Genomic DNA, 25467 nt, shown 5'->3' on the forward strand with positions numbered 1-25467 from the left:
TATTTTTAATGTTCACCCCAGATGTTTCACTATTGCTGCTTGGAGTTACAAAAAAAGTCTAATTCGAGAACCAAGCTCAATTTTGAACAGAGCCATTAGATTTTGTGTCTCAACACAAAATAAGAGTGCATTGCATAAATCTCTCTAATCTAGATCGTTTAACTAATAAGATGAAAAATACTAAAACTAGTAGCGATTTAAAGACTAGTAGCGAATACTTTGAATTAAGAAATTAAAAGATTCCACAGATAATATGGTTCAAAATGATACATAGTTATTTCACAACTTAACAAACATTCAAGAAATGTGTATATTACTAGAACAGAGCAATGAAAGCTTCAAAAATACAGATTTAAAAAAAGTTTTTGGTTACAAATTTGTACTTTTCTTTTTCTGATATTTATCTATTCATAAACTCTCTCCAAGCGTGTAGTGGGGATGAAACGCAAAAGGTGCGACATTGTACTTGTGTCTTCAGAACTGCAAGTAATGATTTGACTATGAACAAATTTGCATCCTTCCTAAAATGAACATTTTCTTAAATATTTTAAAACCATATTACAAATAACAGTATTTCAAAGTGCGTAAGCCAAAATTGTCACACAATAAATGAAGGGATGATACATTTAGTACTCTCAGAAAAAAGTTTTGTACTTTCTTGATTATTGCATTCTATATTACATTTTTCTCATTTAAATGTTCAATTAATTTCTCACATAAATTGTTCCTTTTTATTTAAGTACTTATCATAGCTGAAATTAAGTATAAATTCATCTATTGTTATTAAGGTCTATTTTCTTTACTTCTAACCATGGGCATTGTAACGACAGCAATAAATATTACAACTGTTTGGACCATTTGAAAAAAAAATCTATCTTTTCTAATAATGCTAACATCTAGTTCTTTAAATGTATACATATATATAGATAGGATCATTTTTTACCCCTTTAGCATAAGCATTAAAGTTTTACCTGTTATGATAGGTTATTGCAGTATATGCCTCAGTTAAGAACTCAGGACAACTGGACTTGCCGAAAATTATCTGTAATAAGCAAAATAAATGGTAATATTAATTTTTCTTCAAATAAAAGGATTAATAAAATAAGAAAATCATTTCGTTTTAGTCAATTACTTACAGGCATAGCACTGTGAATTTCTTCATTTGCCATATATTGCACTTTACAGGTAATGTTACGAGCAGAACCAGGGCGATTAGTAAAATTAACATCTTTAGGATATAAAAATAAAAGATTTCTGTAAGAGTAATGGGGAGCATATATTTCTTTCACTGGAAGCTCAAGTATTTCTTTAGTTGGTCGTCCTTTTTCATCTGGATATGGATGAAGACGTGCCAGCTCGGGAGTTAAACAATATTTGGGTTCTTCTGGGCAAGGTGCAATATCCAACTTCAGTACTCCTTTTGATGTAAAAAAAGAAATGAGTAATGAAATAAACATCTTCCATTCGACAAGTACACCAATGAATATTAAATAAGCTACACTTCAAAACAAAACTTTTGCAAATTTATAAAATACGTTAAGTTACAAAAATTTGAAATATGAACCAGTTCAGGGATGTGCTGGCCAAAACTCGCTTTTGGAGCAATCTTGGGAGCAGGAAAATAATGAGTTTGGAGCAGCTTGGAGCAGTAAAATTGCAAATTTAGAGCAGCTTGCAAGCAGCTTGCAGCAGCAAAAATTTAAATTTTGCATCAATTTGGAGCAACTATGTTTATTTCAGGGCTGGAAAAATCTTTAAAATCTGACATGTCCCACCGAGCATGTTTGTATAAAAAATACATATCCAAATAAAATTTTTACATGCTCAGTTTTTTTATTGTCTTGTAACACAAATATTTGAATTTGCCATATAGCATTAATCAGACAAAAAACTAATTTTAAAAGTTTTATATCTGAATCAAGAATTATAAAACATAAAAAAAAATTATATAAATAGTACATAACAATTTGTCCTTAAAATTACCAATACTTAATTAAAAAAATTATAATAATTTCATGCCCAGCCGGCCATGTAAGGGTAAAAGATTTATTACTGATCAGAATTTTTACATGCCTCATGCACGTCAGACAATATAATTTTTGAGCCCTGATATATTTCACACACAGAAACATCTGTGACTTATACATCACTGCGTTAGTGCACATTTAATTTATAGTGCTTTGATACCTATTTTTTAAATTTGTTTGCTTTTATGTTCATATACACATGTAAACGACATAAGATATATATACAAGTAACTCAAAAACATATTCAAACACGCATTCTTTAAAACAAAGCAAAAAAGAATAGTTAAATTTAAAAACTTTACTGCAACAAGTTACAAGTGAGTTTAAAGAGCTATTAATCCTTTTCTTTCTTTTTTTTTTTTTTTTGGCTTATATTTGACCTTATTACTGTTATTATTATTATTTTGGCATATGTGTTTGTTTATATACTGAATTACTTGATTAACAAATATGAAGATCAAGCAAAGGCAACATTAATACTTTTTATTTTTAACTGTTTGATATTTAATCACAATTACGATGAAAAAAAATAATTTTGAGAAATGATGTCATAAGAAAAGGAATTTTAAAATACATGTCAAAAAAATATGAAAAATGTGAGGAAAGAAAATAAATAATTTAAAATTTTAAGACAGACTAAGAATATGGAGAAAATGCCCGAATCAGAGAAACTTGAAATGTTTGCATATTCATTACCAGAGCATTAGAATTCCCAGTTTTTGCTATCTTAAGTGTCGCCAACCAAAATTAAAGATCAATTTTCTATCCTAAAACAGAAAGAAACCCAAAACTAAAAACTGGTGAACAATATTAACTTTTACAGATGGCTTTTGCTTAAATCAATTTGGATGCAACTCCATTGATATTTTCGAGTGGGGGTGACAAGAAGAAGAACTTACAAGTCCCCATATTCTGAAAACAAAAGATAAGAAAGGTTGAAAATAATGATCAGCACAAAATTTTTGAAGTCAAAAGAACATAATCACATAAAAAATTAAAACGATCGAGTTTTTCAAAAACGGATACAATCGGATTTTGAAATGCGAAAAAAAATCGGGATCAAGTCAAAAAATCGTCTGAATGCAGAAACTTGATATTTTTCAAAAATTACCAAATATACCGAAGAAACTGCAATATTAAATGCAAAATTGAACTTTTGGCGCAAGTTTGTCTGATTTGGCGACCTTTTGGAGCAAATTGGCGTAGTTTGGCGCAGCTGGCACATCCCTGCCAGTTAGTAATTTTCTGTTTTTACAATTTAACTCTCTCTCGCTCACCAACTCTTTGGAAATTCTAAGCAATGTCATTTGGATAGCTTCTTGATCACAACTCGCCACTCTTGTTCACCACATTACTTACTTAGTTTTAGTCTAGCAAGTACAGGTTTAATAGCATTTATTCTCATAATAACAATGTATTCCAGTAACTAAAGTTTTTAAGCCTTGCCAATCTTGCCAGATTGAAAACATTTGCCCAAAATTTGCAATAGTGATAAAATATGAATTATCAAAATATTTTCCATCATTAGGAGCCTAATTTGACTTGAAATGATTTTGTTGAATAAATACAAAAATATTTTGAAACAAATTTGCATAACAGTGCTACTCCAGTATTGTTTCAATCCACAGCCTTCGATTTATTTCGGTCTTTGCTTGAAATTTTATATGTTGATTATAAAATAGAAATTCATCCCAACATTTCTATCTCATAACCTTTTAATGATTTCACAAGTTGCTGCGACACCATTATTAAATTTTAATAATATAAGGTAAGTGCGTCAAAAAAAGCAAACCTTATATTATTGAGCAAGTCTAATATCTTGCACAGAATCATAACTTTAAACAGGAAGTCAACTTTATAAACTAGTAGCCCTCCTTTGATCCCTTTTGAAAAAGTCAATACCTTACTTAAGGAAAAGATTACATAACTGAACAGCACACTGCAAATGAGACCTTACTTAACTTCTGCATAAAGGAAAAATAATTTTCTTAGAATTATGAGGAAAAAATAACTATTGATAAAAAGCTGTATCATGGAAAAAAATGCAAAGAAAGCTATACATGCATAAAAAGTATTTTTTATAATCTTTATAGGAATATATACCTGGAATACATTTTAATCTTTTCAAAACTGAAGATGGCCTTTTCAAATCCAGTAAAAATTTGAACAGATCTTCATCTCGTAAACGATCTGTTTCCTAAAATTACAAGGAATTTACATTAAAATTAATTTTTTTCAAGTAAAGAGTTACAAATTTCAAGTTAAAAAAATCACTACGCTTTGGGGATAAATAATTTCAAAATGTGTTAGGAATATTATTTAGTGATACAATTTTCTAAATATAACTATGTAAAAATAACATCAAAGCATTGTTGTTGTTGTTGTCGTGTGCCAGCCAGGCTGGCAATCCAGGGTGTGCTGCTTCACTTTTCCAACTGTACCGTAATTTGGTGTGAAGTCCGACTTCTACAGTACACACATGCCATAAGGACCCGTTTATAGGGTAGGCAACCATTCACATCACAACAACACATTCACACAAATAAAGGACAAGGACAGGAGAGAGAAAGTACGTCCATGCCCGAGCCGGGATTCCAACCTGGACCTTCCTGTTGCAGTCTCTGACCACTAGACAAGGCAAGTGGCCATTCAAGCATTATGGGTACTATATTGAACGGCATGAAAATTGCTCCTGACACAAATCTGGCTGATTCTTGTGTAAATTGACTTACTGAATCCGAATTCCATCCCCCCTTTATCCTACCATCTACCGTTTTTTAGAGACACCATCCCACTTTTAGATAATTTTTAACATAATGATTTTTATTTGGAAGGGTAAGGAGCATTATTTTAATCCTTTTGTTTCTTCTGAAGTGTGGTGAAGTTCAGCAATATAAATATCTTTAGCAAGGAGGGAGATTTAAGAAGAGTAAGAACAAAGAAAATCATTAAAAATCATCTTTCTTCTGAATCTTTTCTCCTTTTTTCAGTTTTAAAATATTTTTAACTGCAAAACTTTGAATGTTAGAATCATAAGCACCATAGCCAAAATTATTCTTATGAAATAAAAAATGTAAAAGAAGTATGAAATGCACCCCCAGCTCAGTCATTCCAGCCGAGGACTGCAGTTTTGCGCTTATTAGCACTCATCAGCTCGGCATAGGAAGTGACTGAGCTGGAGGTGGAAACCCTTAAGGAAGCCAGTTCAGTCACTTCCTATGCCGGGCTGATGAGTGCCAATAAGTACAAAACTGCAGTCCTCGGGTGGAATGACTGAGCTGGCGGTGTATTTCATGTATTTCTGCCTTAGCCCTGGCTATAGGGCGGTAACTTACTGAAAAGTAAAAGTATATTTAAAAAAAAAAAATCTTGGAAAAGCCACTGGTTGCATGCAAGCCACATTGCAGAGTTGTTTTTCGGTAAAGAAATCTGCTCTATAAATTGAATTCACTCAATTTAAGTTTGGAAATATAATTAAGGTTGTAATTTATTGCAAATGTAGCTTAAATAAAAGTAATTTATACAGTAAATATATTTATTGATGTACTGCAATGCGACTCTTATGCAAAAGTTTATTTTTTTTAATTTTGTACAACGTAAAAAACATGTTTTCCGATATGGGACTTCTAAAAGTGAGGCCAATACTCTGGTTTTACACCACAAAATAAGTAAAAAAGTTGTGAGGAGGGAAACCATAAATAAGATTTTGATGGTTCTTTTTAATATTTTTAGGAGGAATACGCCCACTCCTTCCAACTTTCCCTCCTAGCTACAAATGTTCGTATTTTAGATTTTTCCATCTCTTCAGCCCTTCAGAGGAATGTTAACCCCTAATATAATGCTCCCTTTCCCCAGAAAATCATAACATTGGCTATGAATTTATGGGAAACTGAAAGACATAATAGGAGGAGATATCTCCAGAAAATTGTCAGTGAAGGCAGAAAATGGTGGTTCCATTTGGATTCAGAAAATTATTTTACACGAGAATCAGCAAGAATGGTATCAGAAGTACATTTCTACCATGCGTTTGTTAGAGTGGCAAAAGAACTTGCACGTTGTATCATACTTGTAGCGTCAAGGTATGGAGAACCCCCTCACATAAAAAGAAGTAAGTACAATTAATACCCCCTTAGCACTGAAAAGGAAAGAAAATTTAATAAAAATTTCTAATATTTTGATAAATACTCTAACTTAATTACGGTGGGAGTTATTCGCGTTTTTAATTCGAATTTTTTTAGGCTTAGCTGAAATTTAGGCACTACTTTTTTGATTACATCTATCAATAAAGAGTGATGGAATTGTCCTACAGTTTTCTTTTTGACACCATTGGAAAAACTGACATTTTTTACTCCAGATTTATCTCAACCTTTGGTCAAAAAACTAAGCTTCTATAACAAAAGGAAAAAAGTTACAAGCTGTCTTAAGTCAAGTTCAAAAAATTTCATTTCCGTTCAAGATGGTAACTATTTTATTTTCACGTTTCCACAGGTACGCTTTTTGAATCCATTGTTTATTTCCATCTTTCTCATTTTCATTTCTTAAACTTATTTTATTTTGTGTTTCCATGGTTACGCTTTTTAAATCCAACTCTCTCATTTAAATTTCTTAAAAGTATTTTAATATCTGTCGCATTGTTTGAAAGGGAAATTCTTCATGATTTTTTTTCTTTTATTTAAGCCTAATTGTTGAATGTATGTCACTGGACAATTTTTATTCTCAAAGTAGACCGAGCAAGGCCAGGCAATATAACTAAGTAATAACTAATATAGTAATAACTAAGTTGAAGTGCAGAAATATCTCAGTAAAACTTACTTGTTTAAAGAAGCTATTAACAGTAAGAGTCACAGGTCGAAAGTTATCAAGATTGGTACCCATTTCATCTGAGCACCAACTATGTCTTTTGTCTAAGGTATTGCGACGTTCTAAAGAAGATGCACGGCTAAGGGTGCTTGTATCAGCTGTTTTTTTGCGTAATGTCTCAAATCCATTTCCCGTTTTTCGATCTGAAAAGCATGAAAACATTAGAATATGAATGAATAACATCTTATATTTAAAACAAAACTCTTCTTTGTTCAGTAAATACACATATAATGAAAAAGAGAAAAAAAAAACAAGGTTTACAATGATTTCCTTTTTAGCCTACTTTCTCATATAAATTAAAAAAAAAAAAACATGAAGTAAGGCATAATGCATATTGAAATATTCATTACGAGTTCAGCACCTTTCAAGAAATTCGTTAAATGATGGCAAAAGTCTTGCAAAAACACAGGAGATTCATTTTAAAATATGCATGAAATAGTCTTTAACAATAGCTAAAACAACTATAGCAGTTGGGCAAATATCATTTAACACTGTAAACTCAGATGTAAAACATGTATTTACATCCAAATGCGTAAAAACACTAAGTCAAAATTACAGCTCATAAGGTTTCGCATTAACAGAGCAAAAAGCTATGAATACAAAACTGGTAATTCCATTGTTTAACCTTCCCTCTTAGTAGTGCAAACTTTTCTACCATAACGAGTCACATTGCACCTGTAAGGCACTTCTCACTAAAGCAAAGTTAAATTTATTTTAGGAAAAGTTATTAATGGATACTTTTTTAAGAACAGCTACTTTATGACTAGTATGATTTACAAAGCACTGCGGCCTGACACTCAGCTGAAAGGGTCAAATGACACTACAGAAAAAATAAGACTGGTAGGGATGCACCTGAGAAGTGCATATGACTAACAGAAGGTTAAAAAAGAAAAAAAAAAAAAAAGTAAAAACAAAGTAAGCTATTCCGGAGCTCGGTTGCCAACAAGACAGATAGAAGCATAAATAAAATGCTTCAGCTCTTCATTTCGAATGCATGACACTTGCTATAAAGGACATTACAGTCATCCTTCACTACTTCACGCTTCAACTTTCGCAGCTACACTACATTGCGTTTTTTCTTGTTTTTTTTCCCGAACATAATAATTAGCCTTTTTTATGCACTCGTCTAAACTTTTTCCTTCAAAAGAATAACAAAGTATGTCTTTAAGTAAGGTAAGCTCTTTTGAGGGGCTGTAGTTGTATTAGTTCAGGGAGTGGAGGATTGAATTCGCGTAAGAAAGTGTAGAGAATCCGTAAAATCACTGTATTATTACTAGGGAATAAATAAATCTATAAAAGGTGTTCAAAAATGTACTAGCTTTTTAAGTTGCATACATAATACTTTTAATGAGGATAAATGTGGAGGAAGAATGGGGGCATATACAGTCACTAACTGGCAATTAATTCATCATCGAACAATTTGAGCTATTTTCATAGATTAGTAGTAGTGTGTAAGAACTGCATGTGTGTGTGTAGTTAATTTCCCAATAATTAACAATGTGATATCTATTAAGTCTAACATATATCATTTTCTCATAATTTGTACAATATACTAAGTAATACAAATGTAATGGTGGGCTAAGGGTGCCGTTTCATGCCTAAGGGGCTCTGACCCCCTATGTTAAAAACTCATTTAAATTGTTATAAGTTTTATGCACGCTAATTAGGAAAATATTCGGTTTACAAATACAGAATACTATTTCGCAGAAATTTATTGCGGTAATGTCTAGAACAAATTAACCGTGATAAACGAGGGTTGAATGTATATGCAATCTGTGGAGCATGCAGATATTGTTATTGTTGCTTTAATTTTTGGCATTCAGGGAAAGTACAAGAAGCCAGAAGAGAATTCGGACCTGAAGAGAGCTGGGCTAGAACTAAAAGCAAAATATTGCTCAAGAGTTGACTGTGACATTCTATATGACAATGCAATATTTCAAAAGATGAAATGACTGATAGAGAAACAATAACTGTAAATAAATTATGAATGACACACAGAGTCTTAAGTTATTTCATTCAACATGGGTTTATTTAATCGAACTTTTATAACATTAGCAATTAGTTAACTAAGTACTGGGTTAGTTCTTTAGTATGAAGGAAGTAAAACTTGATTCATTAATAACTGGTTTAAAGCGAAAAGAACTGTAGAACCCAAAGCAACCATGTATCTGAAAAAAAATTTCTGCTGAAAACAACTGTCCCATGACTGATTTAGTTGGGAATTTCTACTGAATAAGAATTGAAACATCTTAATTTAAATTACTGTGTTAATTATAAGCTCATACTCCCTGATATTTAGATAAGAGAGAAATTTTTAGTTAAAAATTAAAATGTACTTACCTAAGCTATTGGAAGATATACTATCCCTATCACTTCCAGAATCTTTGTCCATGTTGTTAACACCATTTATTATATTCATTAAATATATCGCTGTCCAGGCGAATGGCATTCTATACTTTCCTAATCTGTCACAAGTCAACACAGCATTACTTTTCAATTTTTCTCTGTTCTGGTTAAAAGAATAACATGCAATACAAATTAAAAATAAATACTCATAAATGAGTTTTATTTTCAGATTGAATGAAGATTCAATCAACATTTGACCAAGATTCAATTCTAAGATAGTAGTGAAATATAAGAATAATAATGAAATGAGATGAATCATATGCAATTACATTACATGTACTGAATGTTTATACAGTAGAACAAATTTCACCTTTCAAACACTACACAATTGCTGAAATCTTAACCCTCTTACAATGGTAGGGATTCAAGAAATTTAACTTTGGAAAAGTAAATATCTTTGACATTCTATAATATTGGTCACTTTTGCCATATTCTATCCTACAGTAAAATCTTTGCAATAGTATCCATTGTGCAAGCCAAAAAGATAATAAGGAACATGCATGATTTTCAAACTAACTTGTAAACGAAAGATTATGAAAAACTATGTTGAAATATACCAATAACATCTCAATTTAACAAATGAAAATGTAATTAAAACGAGTTTTAAAAGTGATTAGGCCACGCCCCTGCAAAAACGAAACTATTGGGCGGAAAGAGCTTGTGACGCCAATAAACGCTCTCCCCCTGCGTACATTCTGCTGCACTTTACATTGCAATGGTGGAGTCCAAGAACATCGAACCAACGCATTTCAACACAAATTTTAAGGCATAAGTTGAATGCGTTCAGAGGTTACGAGGGCTTCACAAGTCAGTAGGCTTTATGCACTGTTTTTCCCCCTTTTAATAGGGATTTTTATAGGTATGAAAGCATTTAGCTCAGGGGTTCTCAAACTCTTTCAACTTGCGACATCCTTTGAAGAATTTAAAAATTTCACGGCACACTTGTCCATTTCTTTTATGCAAACAACTAATTATTCGTTATTTTCAGAGGGTTTTTTCTACACCTGTGCACAGTTCATGCACATACGTGCAGCATATGCAACACAGGATCATATCAACCTAAAAACACACCAGTGTTATATTATTAGGAAACCATAATGCTAAGACGGCGAATCATGGTCTTCTTTTCAAGATTATCGACTCTCGGGGGAAAAAATAACGGCACACAACGACATTTTTCTTTTTGAATTCGTCAATACATAAATTACGTTTTGAAAACAGAATGCAACTTTTTAAATCTAGTTAAACTTTAGGGAACCATGTAGAAAGAAAATTTATCGTAAAATAAGATCAGGTAATTTTAATATCACTCTTATGCAACAACTTTTGCTACACTATTGCCTGGTAGTTAAAAATGGTTTGTTGATATCGCTTTATCACCAATTAGGCTTTGTGATAACGTTGAAAGAGGATGTACTGAATTTTTGCTATACTGTATCAAAAAAATGGAGGATGGCGTAACTGATCTACCGGGCATTATTTGGTGCACTCACTGTACATACATATTGATACCATGGACACTTCGCGTAACCCCTCCCTTCTTCCTACGGCACTCTGCCACGGTACCCAGTTTGAGAGCCCCTGATTTAGCTGTTAAAAATTAGCTTTTATACTTTGAGGCAAAATTTAGGCTTTTTTTTGAGTGGAGGAAACATGTAGAATAGAAGAAAACATTTTTGTAAGTGAATCCTATTCAACGACAAATATTGATATGAAATAGAGTTTTTTGTGGCATAAAAATTCGGTTTTCTGATAGTTTTGGTTTTTTTACGATTTAAGAATATCATGCTATAGTTTCAAAATGCAGCACAATTTTGATGTTCTTGAGGATTGTGACTAAAGTTTAATAAGATTACATCAATAGAAATCTATTTATTTTGTTTTTATATAATAAGCGTTATAATATTGTTGGATATAATTACTAAAATTAAAAAAAAATGCAAATGTAGAATTAAGAGGGAAATATGAAGATCCCTTTAAAAGCATTTCATAAAAAAAAATCAATAAAAAGTATTTCATTTGTTAACAAATATAAACTGGCAACAGGTAAACATTATAAATCATTACATTTTCTTTCCCTGTCAGACAACAATGAATTTGGTTACCGATCATGTGATAAAGGCTCAATCGTATTTAAAACCAGCTTTAAGAAAAATGTTATAATTCAAATTCTATGTAGCATGGAATTTCCAAACATATTCTAGCAGATGCAGAAAAAAATTACTTTTTATTTTGGCACAAAATTTTTAAATATGTTTTCACTGCGAAAATTGCGAAAAACATTTTAGAGGTTTTTCATTAATATCTTCGTTAATTAATCTCATCTGAAGACATAACCCAGCTAAGAACACTCTCGATCAACTCACCTTTCAAACAAAAAATTTTCTTTGAAATCGGTCCATCCGTTTAGGTGCTAGAATGCCATACACAAACACACAGATATGTCAAACTTATAACCCCCTCCCTTTGTGTGTCAGGGTCGGGGGTTGAAAATAGTATTGATAGTTGGAAATTTAAGCTTTTTCCATGAACTAGAACTGCAACATCACAGTTCAGCAACAATCTATACTTTAAAAAAAAAAATACTTAACTATGCCTGTAACTAATCATTTACCTTATTATATAATGATAAAATCAAGTACAGCACGGCATCAATTTTTCTTTACATTTGAAGGATGTTAAAACTAATAAAATTTGTTTTTTAAATTATTATTTTTTGGTTTCTAAATTACTTATCAGACGAAATATAGCTCTTTTTACAAATGCATAAGCTTTTGACTCAACTTATTGCTTGAACACCTTTCATTTCCTCCGATATAAAATTAGGGCGTCTTGCCAAAAAGAAAACAGAGTACAGCCAGCTATCCAACTTCGGCAAATCATCGGATTGGCCTTTGACAAGCCCTTCGTCTGTCATTTTACATGAAAAGTAGTTTTATCCGTTTAAAAAAGGAAATTAAAACAAACCATAAATCATTGATTATAACCAACCCCCAGAAGATGACTTAATAAAATACTAAAAATGTTCTAAAATAAAACCCAACTAAAGTAAAATAAAAAATGACAGTAAAAAAATCAGTTAAATATTTTAAAATGCTGTTATAATTTTAAAAACTGCACTTCAGGAATAAGGTCAGAATCTTATTTTAAATAGTTTAAATATTTTAATAACTTGCATATGGGTTTGTTTTGCTAAGAATCAGGGCACAGACACACGAAGCTGCCTTTTGTGAAAAATATTAATGCTTTTGCTTTCAGTATTGAGAAGGACACAGTCTTCAGAAATCTAATTCTAAGAAAATGATTACACCCAGAATCTGAAATGTAGTCCGAGTATAAAAACCTGTTCTTTTTGTTTGTTCCTCTCATTTTCCTTTTCAAAGTAAACAATGCGGACTATCAACTTCCACAGATAAGAGTAGCTCCTTCGAAACTGTACTAGTCTCAAAAATCGGAGATGAAAACTTACGGTTCATAGATAGATCAAAATGCCCTGAAAATTTTAAGAAAAAGCGAAAAGTGCTTCAAACACCTTTGAAAAATTCACTAAAATGAGAAAAATGCAAAAAAAATGAAACATCATCCGCTTTTGGACAGGGTTGGCAAAAACCCGGGGTTTTTTAAATAAAACCCAAAAAAACCCATCTAAAGCTGGGTTTTTTAAAAGAAATGTGGGTTTTTTTGTTTTTTTTAGGGAAAATGTGGGGTGCTTGTAGCATATTGTAGCGTAAGTATATGGCCAAAGCACAAAAATTGTCTTGGGGTAAAAAAAGCTGGAAATTCAGCATTTTCTGAAGAAAAGTGTAAAAGATGACAAAACCCAAGAATGGTGCAGTTTCAGATTTTTTAGTTTCCGTGATTACCAACAGTTAGGGCAAAGTTACTTCTCGAGTGATAAAATCTATTGTTCGTTTTCAATTACTACATTTTTTTTTTTTTTTGCATTTTACTTTATTGCATTTCATTTTGTTATGCAAAACTACTGTAGAACCTCAAGTAGTTTAAATCCCTTTTTACTGAATTCAAGCTTAATCAAGACATTTCTTTGAATTTTATTTTGCCTGTTTTTCTATTTCTGTGTACAGAATAAGAAATATTAAACTTCTTTGAAAGATAATGAAAATACTGTAGATCCTATTTTGTTTTCTGTCCGACCATTTAAAACCTGTTAATTTCTAAAAAATATACTTTGTTTATTCAAGATTTGTGACGTGTAGGTTTGCAGAAAATAATTCACATGAAAGCCTTTTAGCTAGAGTAAAGAGTAGTTTCCTCTGTACAATCTACAAATATTGAGAAAATCAGACATGACAGGACTTAGTCAAGATAATTTGAGTTATTTATAGACCAGTTAAAGAAAAAAGTTAAATATATTTATTTAAAATCTTTGAAGTATTTTTTTAATGCCGTTAAGAAATATTATTATTAAAGTTAAAAATTCATTTTTTATGTCCATTGTCTGTGGTGAAGAACAAATAAAAAAGAAGTTTAAATTGTGAAAGTATATAAATTAATTAATTTTTTAAAAACTTCTCAGGAAATTAAAAAAAACCCAAAAGTGGGCTAAATAATGGGTTTTTTTAAATGTTTTTTTTTTCAAAAAAAACCCATTGGGTCCAACCCAATTGGGTCCATTCCGGCCAACCCTGCTTTTGGACCCTGATTATAACTATAGCAAAAGCAATGTGTTGGGAAACGAGCATTGACTGTTGCATAAGCGGTAGCAGAACAGAGGAAGAGTCGTGTTTTATGACGTGGCCCAATGGCTGTGTGTTTTCAGTCACATGGCATTGTTCACAAAAATTGCCTTTTTTAATTGCTCTTCATGCTAAAGTGAATGATTGTTTTAAATTCTAGTGTTAATTTTTGGCATCACCATCATCAAATCTATGAGATAGCACCAACTTTATCATAATTTACGACATAATGCATGCCCCCTATTGTTGGAAGAAAAAATTAACATATAAAAGAAAATTTTCAAGAAATCTTCACAATTGTGAACTTGCTACAAACTTTACAAAATAACTTTTAAAAAAAGACTAACTCCTCAAAGATTTCAATCTTTGGTTAATAAAAATTTATGTACATATAACAGAAAAAAAAACCTAATTTAACATATTCAGTAAATTACAACTCGTCTGGTCTGCTAATTCTATATTAGCTACCAGTTTGTTTCGCACTCTTGGCTTCCTTAAGAGGTTTTTCATCTCCAGCTCAGTCACTTTCCTATGCCGGGCTGATGAGTGCTAATAAGCACGAAACTGCAGTCCTCGGCTGGAAATGACTGAGCTGGCGGTGTATTTCACCTAATTTAACATGTTTTCTTATTGCAATACTTTTATAAATATTTCTACCACAAAGGCTTTCTGCCATATAATGCACAAAAAATTCTTCAATAACTTGGCTAAGGGAAGAAATACTTACTTTATCATCTTTTACATATGGTTCAATACATTCGTTAATATCTCCTTGAAGAACTTTTTCTAACTATAGGAGAAAGAAGTTGTAATTACTAACACATTAAAGACAATAAAAAACACAAGTGAAACTATGCAAAACATTATAAATATCTCTGACAAATTAACAGCTTACATCACAGTAACTCACTATTTTTTGAAACAATTTTGAGTTGGTACAAAAAACATGCAGGGGGAAGGGGGACCATTACATAAGTGCAGATAAAGAAATTTTTATTTTTCTCAACTGGTCAAAATAATGGAAAAGCTCTAAAGAGAATATTATTTGCTCTTGCAAATAGTCCAAAAAATAAAATAAAACAGGTCTTTATCTGATATTTTAGAGTGGGAGCGACAGCTATAGAGGTCAAACAGTTCCTTTGAGTAGTTTTGACGATAAAACAACTCTGAAGAATAATGTTTTTCACAAATTGGATAACATTTCCTGATTGTAACCTGAAAAGAAAGATGCAACTAATAACTGAACAGAGCAAAAACAAAAATTAACAAAAGTATTAAAGATGCTTGTGTTAAGAGCCTGCCTTTACTTTAAGTATTCTTAAAAATAGGCGACTTAATTCTTGTGAAAACAAAGAAAATTTATTTACAAATATTTGCAAGAAAGTCGTTACTAGTTGCTAAAATATCCAGCAATAAATGCAAATACCCTAAAACACTCAGCACTATGGAAACCACGTACTTACAACCAAATATGACGAAACACTAAAACAAAATTCCCAGCTCAAACAGAGCTAAACACACTCACAGCAAAGTGAAAGCTAGCCTAACTGGCTATCTTTGAGCAGTCATTTAAGGAAAATTAGGAAATGTTCTTGTAGAGTCTCCGCCGCAACATGCAAATCAAGAGGACAGATGTCAAAGTCCAACTGTCAAGCATCGTACAGTTCTAGTAAATTCTAGGATACAGGAGCTACCTGTTGAGTTCAAAATACTAGTTACCTTCTATTACCGTAAAATCCCGAAAGTAACCCCCCCTATTTTCAAAACAAAACTTGTTGATTTCAGAAGGGGGGGTTATAATCGAGTTTTTTCTGAAAAATTAGTGAAAATAATTGTTTTTAGTAGTATTAATTTTAGAGTACAGAAAAGTAATAATAAGTAAATAAGAGTTAATATTAATGAAGAAAAAGAAATTAATTAATAAAAACTTGTCATAATTTTTTAGTAGTAATAAATTGCATGAGGGCGCACTTTTTTTTTTTTTTTGAAAGAAAGGATTTTGCACCTTAAGTTGGCAAAACCCATATAATTTATCGCTTGAAAATTCATTATGTACTGAAAGTAATAAGGTTACAGAGTAAAAGAATTAAAATCTTAATGTTCTTGTTTCAGAAAAGAAGCGAAAATCGCAATCACGGCCGCAAATTCGTTACGAAGATTGTAATTTCGAAAACTGAGCTTTACAAAAATCGCGAACGCAAACACAGACAAATCTCTTACTCGATTTAGTCAAGTTTACATTTCTGATGATCCTAAACTCGTTCAATTACATTATTTCTCCTTTAAAAAAGGTTATTTTTAAGTTTTGCGCTACTTTTTAAGCACCACGTTTCCAAAATGGCGTCAAGTTTTCAAAATGGCGCCGTGTTGAAGATCGTTCAGTTTCACAAATCAGAACAAAAATACTCCTTCCAAATGGAATAAAAAGCAGTACAACCGTATAAATTTCTTTTGTAATACTTATGAACAAAAAAAAAAGGGTTCCCTTGCATCAAAAGGAGTCTAGACATTTTGGAAGGAATAAACTATGGAGACCATTTTTGTTTTCTTTCTTTCTTTTTTTTTTTTTTTAGAAAAGCAAAACTGCACATGGAGGGAGAAACTAAACCTTTGTAAATGCTTTCCAAGTAAAGCAGAAAATGTTATCCTTTTTTTGCAGGGAGTGGCAAATGAAGATGATCGGAAAAGTTTCAGGTGAAGGGGGGGGGGGGTATATTCAGGATTTTAAAGTAATTACACTTTCCACAAAAAAAGGGGGGGGGCTATAATCGATAGGGGGGTTACTTTCGGGATTTTACGGTAGGTGTGAAGTGTTGAATGTTTTTAAACATTTGGCGATTTCTAGCCAAATTTAGTGCCAAAACTTAGTTTTGAAAATGATGCCAACTTGGTATTGTTTCTTCAATTTCTCTCCAAGCATGGCATCATGCGAAATGATGCAAGGAGGGAAAAATCAACATACAGAGTAATGGTTCAGAAAAAAAGTTAACTTTAAGTGAAAACTAATGGAATAAGCAATAAGTTTAGCAAGATTACAACTAGAGATGAAAACAGTCGGAAACAAACTGGCAAATTTCCGAAAAAAAAAAACATTTTTTACAGAAGGAGTTTAATTGCAATCCGGAAAAATTGAATTTCTTCAACGTTGCAAAAAATTTTACTTGAAATTTTTAGCAAAAAGTGATAAAATTAAAAAAATTCTGAAACTGATGCTATTTCCTTCTCCCCCCACCCTCTTCTTGTATGTTACAATACGGTCTATCTTTGATAATGCAAGTTGTTGCAAGACAGCATAGTTTGCACATAGATCAGAAAACATTTACTACTTTTTGCACAAAGAATGAAATTGTTTTCACAAAATTTTCTCAATAATATCGATTGGGGGAACCAACTGTTAGAGGTGAAAAAAAAAAGTTTCATATACGTTAAACAATGGCAATTTGTGCGGACTTGTGCCTGAAAGTGTAAATCAGCCCTGTGCACTAGGCCAAATAAACAAAAAAAATTTTCAAAGTTTGAAATTTCAAGTTGATAAAACATTGCCCCTATAGCACCACAAAAATATTAATCCAAATCAAAAAATTTTTATGTGTTTGGTAGGAGGCCTAAAATTTATAATTTTCTTCAAAAAAAAAAAAGAAAGAAAAAAATAATTTTCTCAATTTACCTGTTAAAAAATTAGAAATACATTTAAATAAAATATCAAGTTCAAAAATTATTAGCGAACACATATTAAAATGAACATTTACAAATGAATAATAAAAATAATATATATTTAAAATGAAAAATTTAACTTAAAATTGAAAAAATCCATATTTTGAATACCATGTGGGAGACTTAAATATAGCAATATAACAAAAATTACTATTTAAAGCTAATTATCGACTCCACTGTTAAAAGTTTTCAGCTTGATAACTTCTTAAAATTTATCTTTCATTTTTTTAAATATATATAGAAAAAAATATTAGTTTTTCAAAGAAAATTAAAAATTTTAGGCCTCATGCTGGAGACCTAAATATTTTTTGATTTGGATAAATATTTTTGTGGCACATGTAAGGCTATGAGGCAACATTTTATCAACATGAAGTTTCAAACTCCCAAAAAGATTTTTTTCTTAATTTGGTCTAGTACACAGTGTTGGTCCACACTTTCAGGCATAAGTCACTGGCTGTTAAAATTATATGAAACTTTTTTGTGGTTTAGAATTCTTCTGTAATCAATACATAAGTCATTTCTATTCATCAAAATTTTAACCAAAACTTATCTTTGTTCTCAAGGATCCTGTATAGCCTCAGGGAAAGTATGTTTGCTTTAATGGAACAATTAGAGACACTTAAAGAGTTTTTCCCCCATACATGTAGAAATCCAAGTTTGTTTAGACAACAAAAAAAATGTATTTGGCAATTTTATCACCAACATACCTTGAGGGGGAACCAGTTTAGATCGGTCAAAAAATTCACTTTTTACTTTCTTTTACAAAAAAAAAGGAAGTATTGTATTCGTGAAAAAAATTTTCACTCAAAAATCAGCCTTAATTTCCATTTTTCTCGCCCCCAAATGTATATTGAGCTTTTTTTTCAACCCGACCACATGTGTGGATATATGCCCAAGAAAGTATAGACACCCAAAATATCCATTTTGACAATTCCCAAGTTAATTACAATGAGTTTTCTTGTGATGTCTGTATGTACGTATGTATGTGCGTACGTGTGTGTGTGCTTATGTATCTCACATAACTCAATAACGGTTTGTCTTAGAAAGTTGAAATTTGGTACGTAGACTCCCAGTGGGATCTAGTTGTGCACCTGCACTCTTGGTTGCATTTGGATGTTCCAAAGGGGGTCTTTTACACCTTTTTGGGGTAAAACCATTGATAATTTCAATGCAAACTCAAGTGGTGTTATAATTTGGCAAACACTGGGGAATATATCGCCAAGCTTTTGTCCCCAACTACCTTAAGGGGGGAAACCAGTTTAGATCGGTCAAAAAATTCACTTTTTACTTCCTTTTACAAAAAAAATGAAGTATTGTATTCAGAAAAAAATTTTCACTCAAAAACCGGCCTAAATTTCCATTTAGCTCGCCCGTTTTTTTTTTTTTAATTTTAATTTTTTTAATCGGTTTTGAATTTGGCCATTTTTTTGAGATTTATGCATTGATTCGCGTTAAAGTTTTCGATATTGAGAACTTAATCTCTGTAAAAGCCTTTTTTGCATCGGTTCGCGACAAACTAGTTTAATAAGAAAAGTTTTACGTAACATTCAACTATAAAATATTAAAATGCAGTTATCGCTAGAACCTGTAAAAAAGTAATTTGAATCTGTGTTTGCGTTGTGTATTCTCAGGCAAAGAACGTGTTATCATCAAATTGTTTAAGTGAAAAGCTCTGCCGGTGATTCTTAGCCGCATATTGCTTGTTGGTAGTATTATTTTAAAGGTCTTGAATACTGCTTGGTACAATGGTTGGTTTTTTGAAATATGCAGTTCGGTGGCAGAATCGTCAGGCTTATATTGTTCAACTGATAAATGATTTTATAAAGCAGCAATGTCCACCTTTTTTTTTTCATCCTCTTTTCATGTTCTTCTTAATGCTCTTAAATAATTGTGAAAAAACTAAAGGTATTTCCGGTATGACCATTTGATTCATTGGAATTCCAGAGCACCTATTGTGAAAACGTTCAGTATATAGAAGTAATAACCGAAGGTGATTAAAAATAGAATTCGTAGTACTGGGGTGTTTATATTATAGGGTGTTCAGAGTACAGAGAGGACAGCTTATGTTACGTCTACGGAATCCAAAATATCCGTCTATATCTCCGAAAAGAATTGGTCAAAAAATTCTTAAATACTCAGAAACACCCTATTGCCATAAACGCAGCATATAAAGACAATGATCAACTCATCAACATCCATGATATATCAGAGTATAAAGTACCCATTAAAAAGAAAAAAAGTTGTATATATTTGCATGTGGCTATATACCCCAACTATTAAAGAAAAGGTAAAGAAATAAAATGGAATCTCGCATTTAAATCTATTTTCAATTTTTCTCTAAAAACCAGGAATGTTTTACCTATCTAGGTTTTGTCCCCCCCTCCCCCACCCCACATTTTTTTGCAAATACACTCTTTGCAAGGAAAGAAAATTTTACACTCATGTTTTACGATTTAGAATGAACAATAATCATATTTACATATGACAAAAGTTAGTTTCCGCGATTATTTTTGAAGTGATTCGTTTTTGTGAATTTCTGCAATCTGCAGCTTTTATTTTGCACTAACATCAATAAAATGTGTAAACCGATTTTTCATTTTTTGCTTCCTTATGCTTCTTTAAAGGTTTTGCATTGACTTTTTCTTTAAAACTAACTTCATTTCCCTTGTAATCAACTATACAAATAGGAGATTCAACTTTTCTTGCACTTTTTGAACAGTCAGCCGCTTACTGTGACTAAAGCTTCTAATTAACGAGTAGATAATATATAGTTGTATCAGAATGTGACAGAACCTATTTTTTTATTGTTTCGTTTAAACAGTTGAGCTAAAGTCACGGCGATAAAAAGAGAAGCGGATCGTAAACGTCGTATCGGCAAAAAAGTCGCACTTCGGAAAATGTTACTTTTAAACACACAAAGGCTGCGCCATTCCTTCCAGAAATTATTGTAGTCAGTTAATGAAATATTCACTATCTGCTTGCTACTTTTTCTTTTCGAGATTGAAACATGCTGAAAGTTCTCGGTAAGGCATTGTAAAAATAAGAATCAATACACATTTAAGTCCTATACTAAGAAAAGAAAAAGTAGGGAAAAAGAGGAAAAAGTAGGAAAATAAGGAGAGAGCTCTAAAAATTAGGATAAAGTAGGAAAAATAGGAACTCTTCGGGGTCTGCACTAACATAATGTTGTTCACTACTAGAGGTGGGCAATGTCGTTCTTTTTAATGATCCGTTCATCAGAGGATCGTTCATTCTATTGATCCGTTCGTTTAACTCGTTCATTTAAAAAAATGCGAATGATCTCTCTGCCGGATATATTCATGTACATTCGATATGTTTCATTAGATGAGTTTTTCTATTTGAAGGAAACATAACTAAAACTACCTTAAAGTGAGAAAATATGCCTGTGAAAAGTGAATCAAAAAACGTTATTTGGATTCAGAATTTAAAAACTAAAAGCAATTTGAATACATCTTTTAGGACATGCTCATGAATAGTTGGCAGGTTACAGAAAACAATGTTTAATATATCGCTCATGCACAAAAAAAGTAACACAACTCAAAACATATTTTGAGGTTCATTTAAAAATATACAACAGTTTGAGATGTTGCTTACCGCAAGAAAAACATCATAAAGGTCCCTATGGTTTGAAAAATGATTTACTAATGCTCTAAAATGGAACTTTGTCCTCGTTTTGCACTGTACTTAAAGGTTTTATTTTATTTTATTTTTCGACTCTTCTGTAAAATTTTATGCTTTTTGGATGTTTCACCTTTCTTATGTGTGAGCATTTATATTGTGATGATATTTTTTTTCATTAACCGTTTACCCGCCAATGTTCCGAAAATGGAACATCATATTTAAGTGAAAATTTTCCCAAGAAATAACGTTAAAATAAACAAGTTTTTTTTAACACAGTTTAGTCTTATTTCAAAGTATTTTTTGATTTCCTGCTTGATTGTTTATATGTTTTCAATTATTTATTGCGATTTTTCAAAGATGAGTGTTTTTTCAGCTTTTTGCAATTTTTTCTTATAAAATTTACCAAAAATTGGTTTTTTCAGAAAATGTGATGATATTTATTATAGTTGAGAAAAATACTTCAATATATGATTTTAAAATGCTTGTAGAAATGTACAATGATATTTCCGAAAGGTGTACCCCTTCAAAATAGCATGTTCCAATTTTGGAACATTGGCGCTTTTAGGGAGTCAAATTTCCAAGAAGTAAATCGTTCGACTTCCAAGGGGAAATTTCATTTTTCGTAATATATGTTTCTTTTTTTTTTTTTTCTCATTTTGAATGTACTCTGATGTAGATGTTGGCAAAACCAAGTAAGTTTATATTTTGAAAGGATATGAGGTTTCGTTAGCAAAGAAAATAATAACAGTCTTCTGTTTGACGGACTATATGGCTCCGAATCCACACCTGCTCGGACTGCTGCATTGTCACGTAATAATAAAAAATAATATTAGTGAGAGTTTTATTCTTCATATTTTAAATGCAGTTCAATAATTCGCTAGCTTTGTTTTCGGGCGAAAGGAAATTCTGTTTGACGTATACCAACTGTTCATAAATGTTTAAAAATGTCTACAAGAGTTCTTACTGTAGAACAAGCTGTGGCTTATTTAGAGACATTGTCAGATTCGGATTTGTCAGATGTAGATATATGCCAATTACCCCCTGATGAACTAGGCAATATCACTGAGGAAGAATAGATGTTGACAGAGATGAAATCCTACAATTTTTTGGTTTCTTGCTATTGAGTGGGTACCATTCTGTTCCTTCTGAAGATATGTATTGGAGCAGTGCAGAAGATACATCTGTGCCAATTGTACTAACAGTTATGCCTCAAAATCGTTTTCGAAAAATAAAAAACAACTTTCATTTGATGGACAACCATGAATTAAAACAAAATGACGAACTAAGAAAATTTTTCCTTATTTACGAAGAATTGTGTAAAAACCCTCAACAATTTGGTGTATTTCATGAAAAATTAAGCATAGATGAATCTATGGTTCCCTACTACGGTCGGCATTCATGTAAAATGTTTATTAGATGAAAACCAATAAGATTCGGCTTCAAAATTTGGATGCTGTGCTCTTCAAGTGGATACCCATATTCCATGGAGATTTATTCAGGCAAAAAAGAAGGATCCCCTGATGTGCAATTAGGATCCAGAGTTGTAAATGATCTATTATCAGTTTTGACTTACACGTCTAAGCATGAAGTATACTTTGATAACTTTTTTACATCATATGACTTAATTTCTCAGCTATCAAAAAAAAAGTGTACGAGCAACAGGAACAATTCGTGAAAACCGAACTGGCCATTGTCCACGGAAATCCAAAAAAGCCCTTTCTAAAGAAGATCGCGGAAATTTTGACTATCGATCTGATGGATCAGTGTACATGTGCAGCTGGAAAGATAATGCAGTGGTTACAGTAGCATCTAATTGTTATACACATGAGCCACTTGCATCTGTAAAATGTTACTCAAATGCGCAGAAATGCAAGATAGATGTGCCACAACCTCATCTTATCAAGAGATACAATGAAGAAATGGGGGTGTGGACGTCTTGGATAAACTTTTAGGGAGCTACAGACCTCATTTGAGGAGTAAAAAATGGTGGTGGAATCATTTAGTAATGCGCTGAATATTTCAGTTGTAGCTAGTTGGTTACTTCATTGTGATTTACACGAAGTCAAGATGAAGCATTTAGAGTTCCGAAGAGAAATAACAACTCACCTCCTAAGAAGAAAAGTACGAGTGGAAAGTCCTCCAGGGCCTCGTTGTCATTTACATAAACGGTCAAGAATGTCTGACGGACATTATATTGTATCTGCATCCCAAGGACGTTGCGCGGTGTGCAAAAAAATACGACTAAGAAATGTTTCCATTGCGACAAACGACTTCACCAGCAACGCTTCCTTTCATATGATGGGCATTAGATATTTCTGTATTGGATTTTCTGAACTCTGATATGTACACAAATGCAATTTCAAATATTATTTTTTCCACAATAAAGTATGCTAAGATAAAAACCGCATTCAAAACCTCTTAGTTTAAAAAAATTCTCTGAAAAAAAAAAAACTTCATGCAAAACGCCAATGTTCCAAAAATGGAACACACTGAAAATCATAGTAAAAAATTTTTTTCTGGAAATTTTATTTTATTTCTGTATTTACTAGACATAAATAGACATAATTTCAAAAAATTACTCAAATTTGATCATCCGTCAATAGTTCGGCGGTTAAACGGTTAATAAAAATTTGAAACATAGTTGCAGTTTTAAAAAGTGGCCACTAATAACAGTCTACCAGCCACTGGCTACTAACTAAATTTCCCAGTTTTCAGCTTTATGTTCTACAGTACATGTTTGAAAACTAAAAGGGGCAAGAACTTTATTCCGAATTCTTAGTACCTAACATATAGGCTAAAACTGTACTCTGTGTAATACATGAAAGATATGTGTTAGTAAACTTAAGTAATCACATTAATAATATATATGGTAATTGGTTTCATACCAAGCCACTAAATATATACTCTAAAAATTAAATACTTAGAATGAACAAAGTCAAAGAATTTTTAATTAATAAGAAAGTGCTCGAATATATATTGAAAGAATGGATCCATTTACTATTACTGAAGTCATAAAATATAACTATATTATACATAAAAGTTAAGAAAGTAAAATTTATTTATGCATTTGTCATTTTAACAAATGTTTTTATAAAGGTTTTTATAATTTTTTTACATGGCAAAAGTTAAAAGATATGAAGCTTTAACACAATTTTAAAAATTTCAACCACAAACAAAAATTATTTTCAAAAATCATTCCTAAAATTAGGAAGCTATATAATAGATTTATAAATTAGTTTGAATTTAACCTTTTTCTTTTGTTAAAATATTTAAAAAAAATTTGCTGTGGTTAAATCTTTTGCTTGAAATCTTAAAGGGTTTCTTCATTAAATTTCAAATTGATTTTAATTTTAAAATGATTAGATGCTTAAGACTTACACTGATGTTTCATAGGTGCAAAACTCTACATGTACGATTTTTTTTTTTCAAATAGTCGGTGGCCGAGCACATGGAAACTACTCAGCCAAACTACTAGTTTAAAAGGCATTAATAGTAATACATTTATGTGGCCATGGTGAAATCTGTATTTAATGCCGTACAGTATTTATGTTCTTACAGAGTAAAAGCTTGATTACAAAAAAACATGATTACCATAAGCAAAACAAATATACAATATTGAAACAAATAAAACAACATTGACAAAATCTTGACAAACATACAGCTTTTATATATTTGATTTTGTTGCAGAATATGATACTGATTTGCATAAAAAGGATTGCTTTACCTTGATAACTAAGAACAAGTCTGGAGATGGATTCGTAATTTGAAAAATGCATGATCTACTTAATGTTGAAACATCTTGGTAGCATATATGACCAGACAACATTCTCTTTAAAGGCTCAGAGTTCATATCAAAATAAAAATTCTCAGACACCTATGAAATAGAAAATCTGTATTGTAAATAAATCTTTTTTTATAGAATAACAAAGAAAAGTGAGTTATTATGCCGATACAAAACAGTAGAACCTTGATAAACTGAAGAATTCTGCGTGTGAGCGTAGCTCAACGCACAATACTAACGATGAAAAATATGATATTTAATTTATAACAACATCTAAGAGCGTCATATTTTTATACATTTTGTGTAATATATTGAGTAATATGAGTGTACATTTCAGTCC

General features: G+C 31.5%; 1 protein-coding gene across 1 annotated transcript in view; it reads right to left on the reverse strand.

The window, feature by feature from the left end:
- LOC129217073 (dedicator of cytokinesis protein 7-like) overlaps window positions 1-25467 on the reverse strand; it is a 126241-nt gene that overhangs the window by 87271 nt on the left and 13503 nt on the right. The window contains exons 9-15 of the mRNA XM_054851357.1: window positions 25071-25220; window positions 14718-14780; window positions 9228-9396; window positions 6840-7030; window positions 4131-4224; window positions 1137-1417; window positions 972-1042 (exon numbers count right to left, since the gene is read on the reverse strand). Coding sequence (XP_054707332.1) covers window positions 972-1042; window positions 1137-1417; window positions 4131-4224; window positions 6840-7030; window positions 9228-9396; window positions 14718-14780; window positions 25071-25220 — 1019 coding nt within the window. The remainder of the gene's footprint in view (window positions 1-971; window positions 1043-1136; window positions 1418-4130; window positions 4225-6839; window positions 7031-9227; window positions 9397-14717; window positions 14781-25070; window positions 25221-25467) is intronic.

The sequence above is a fragment of the Uloborus diversus genome, chromosome 1, assembly GCF_026930045.1.
Source record: "Uloborus diversus isolate 005 chromosome 1, Udiv.v.3.1, whole genome shotgun sequence".
Classification (NCBI taxonomy): domain Eukaryota; kingdom Metazoa; phylum Arthropoda; class Arachnida; order Araneae; family Uloboridae; genus Uloborus; species Uloborus diversus.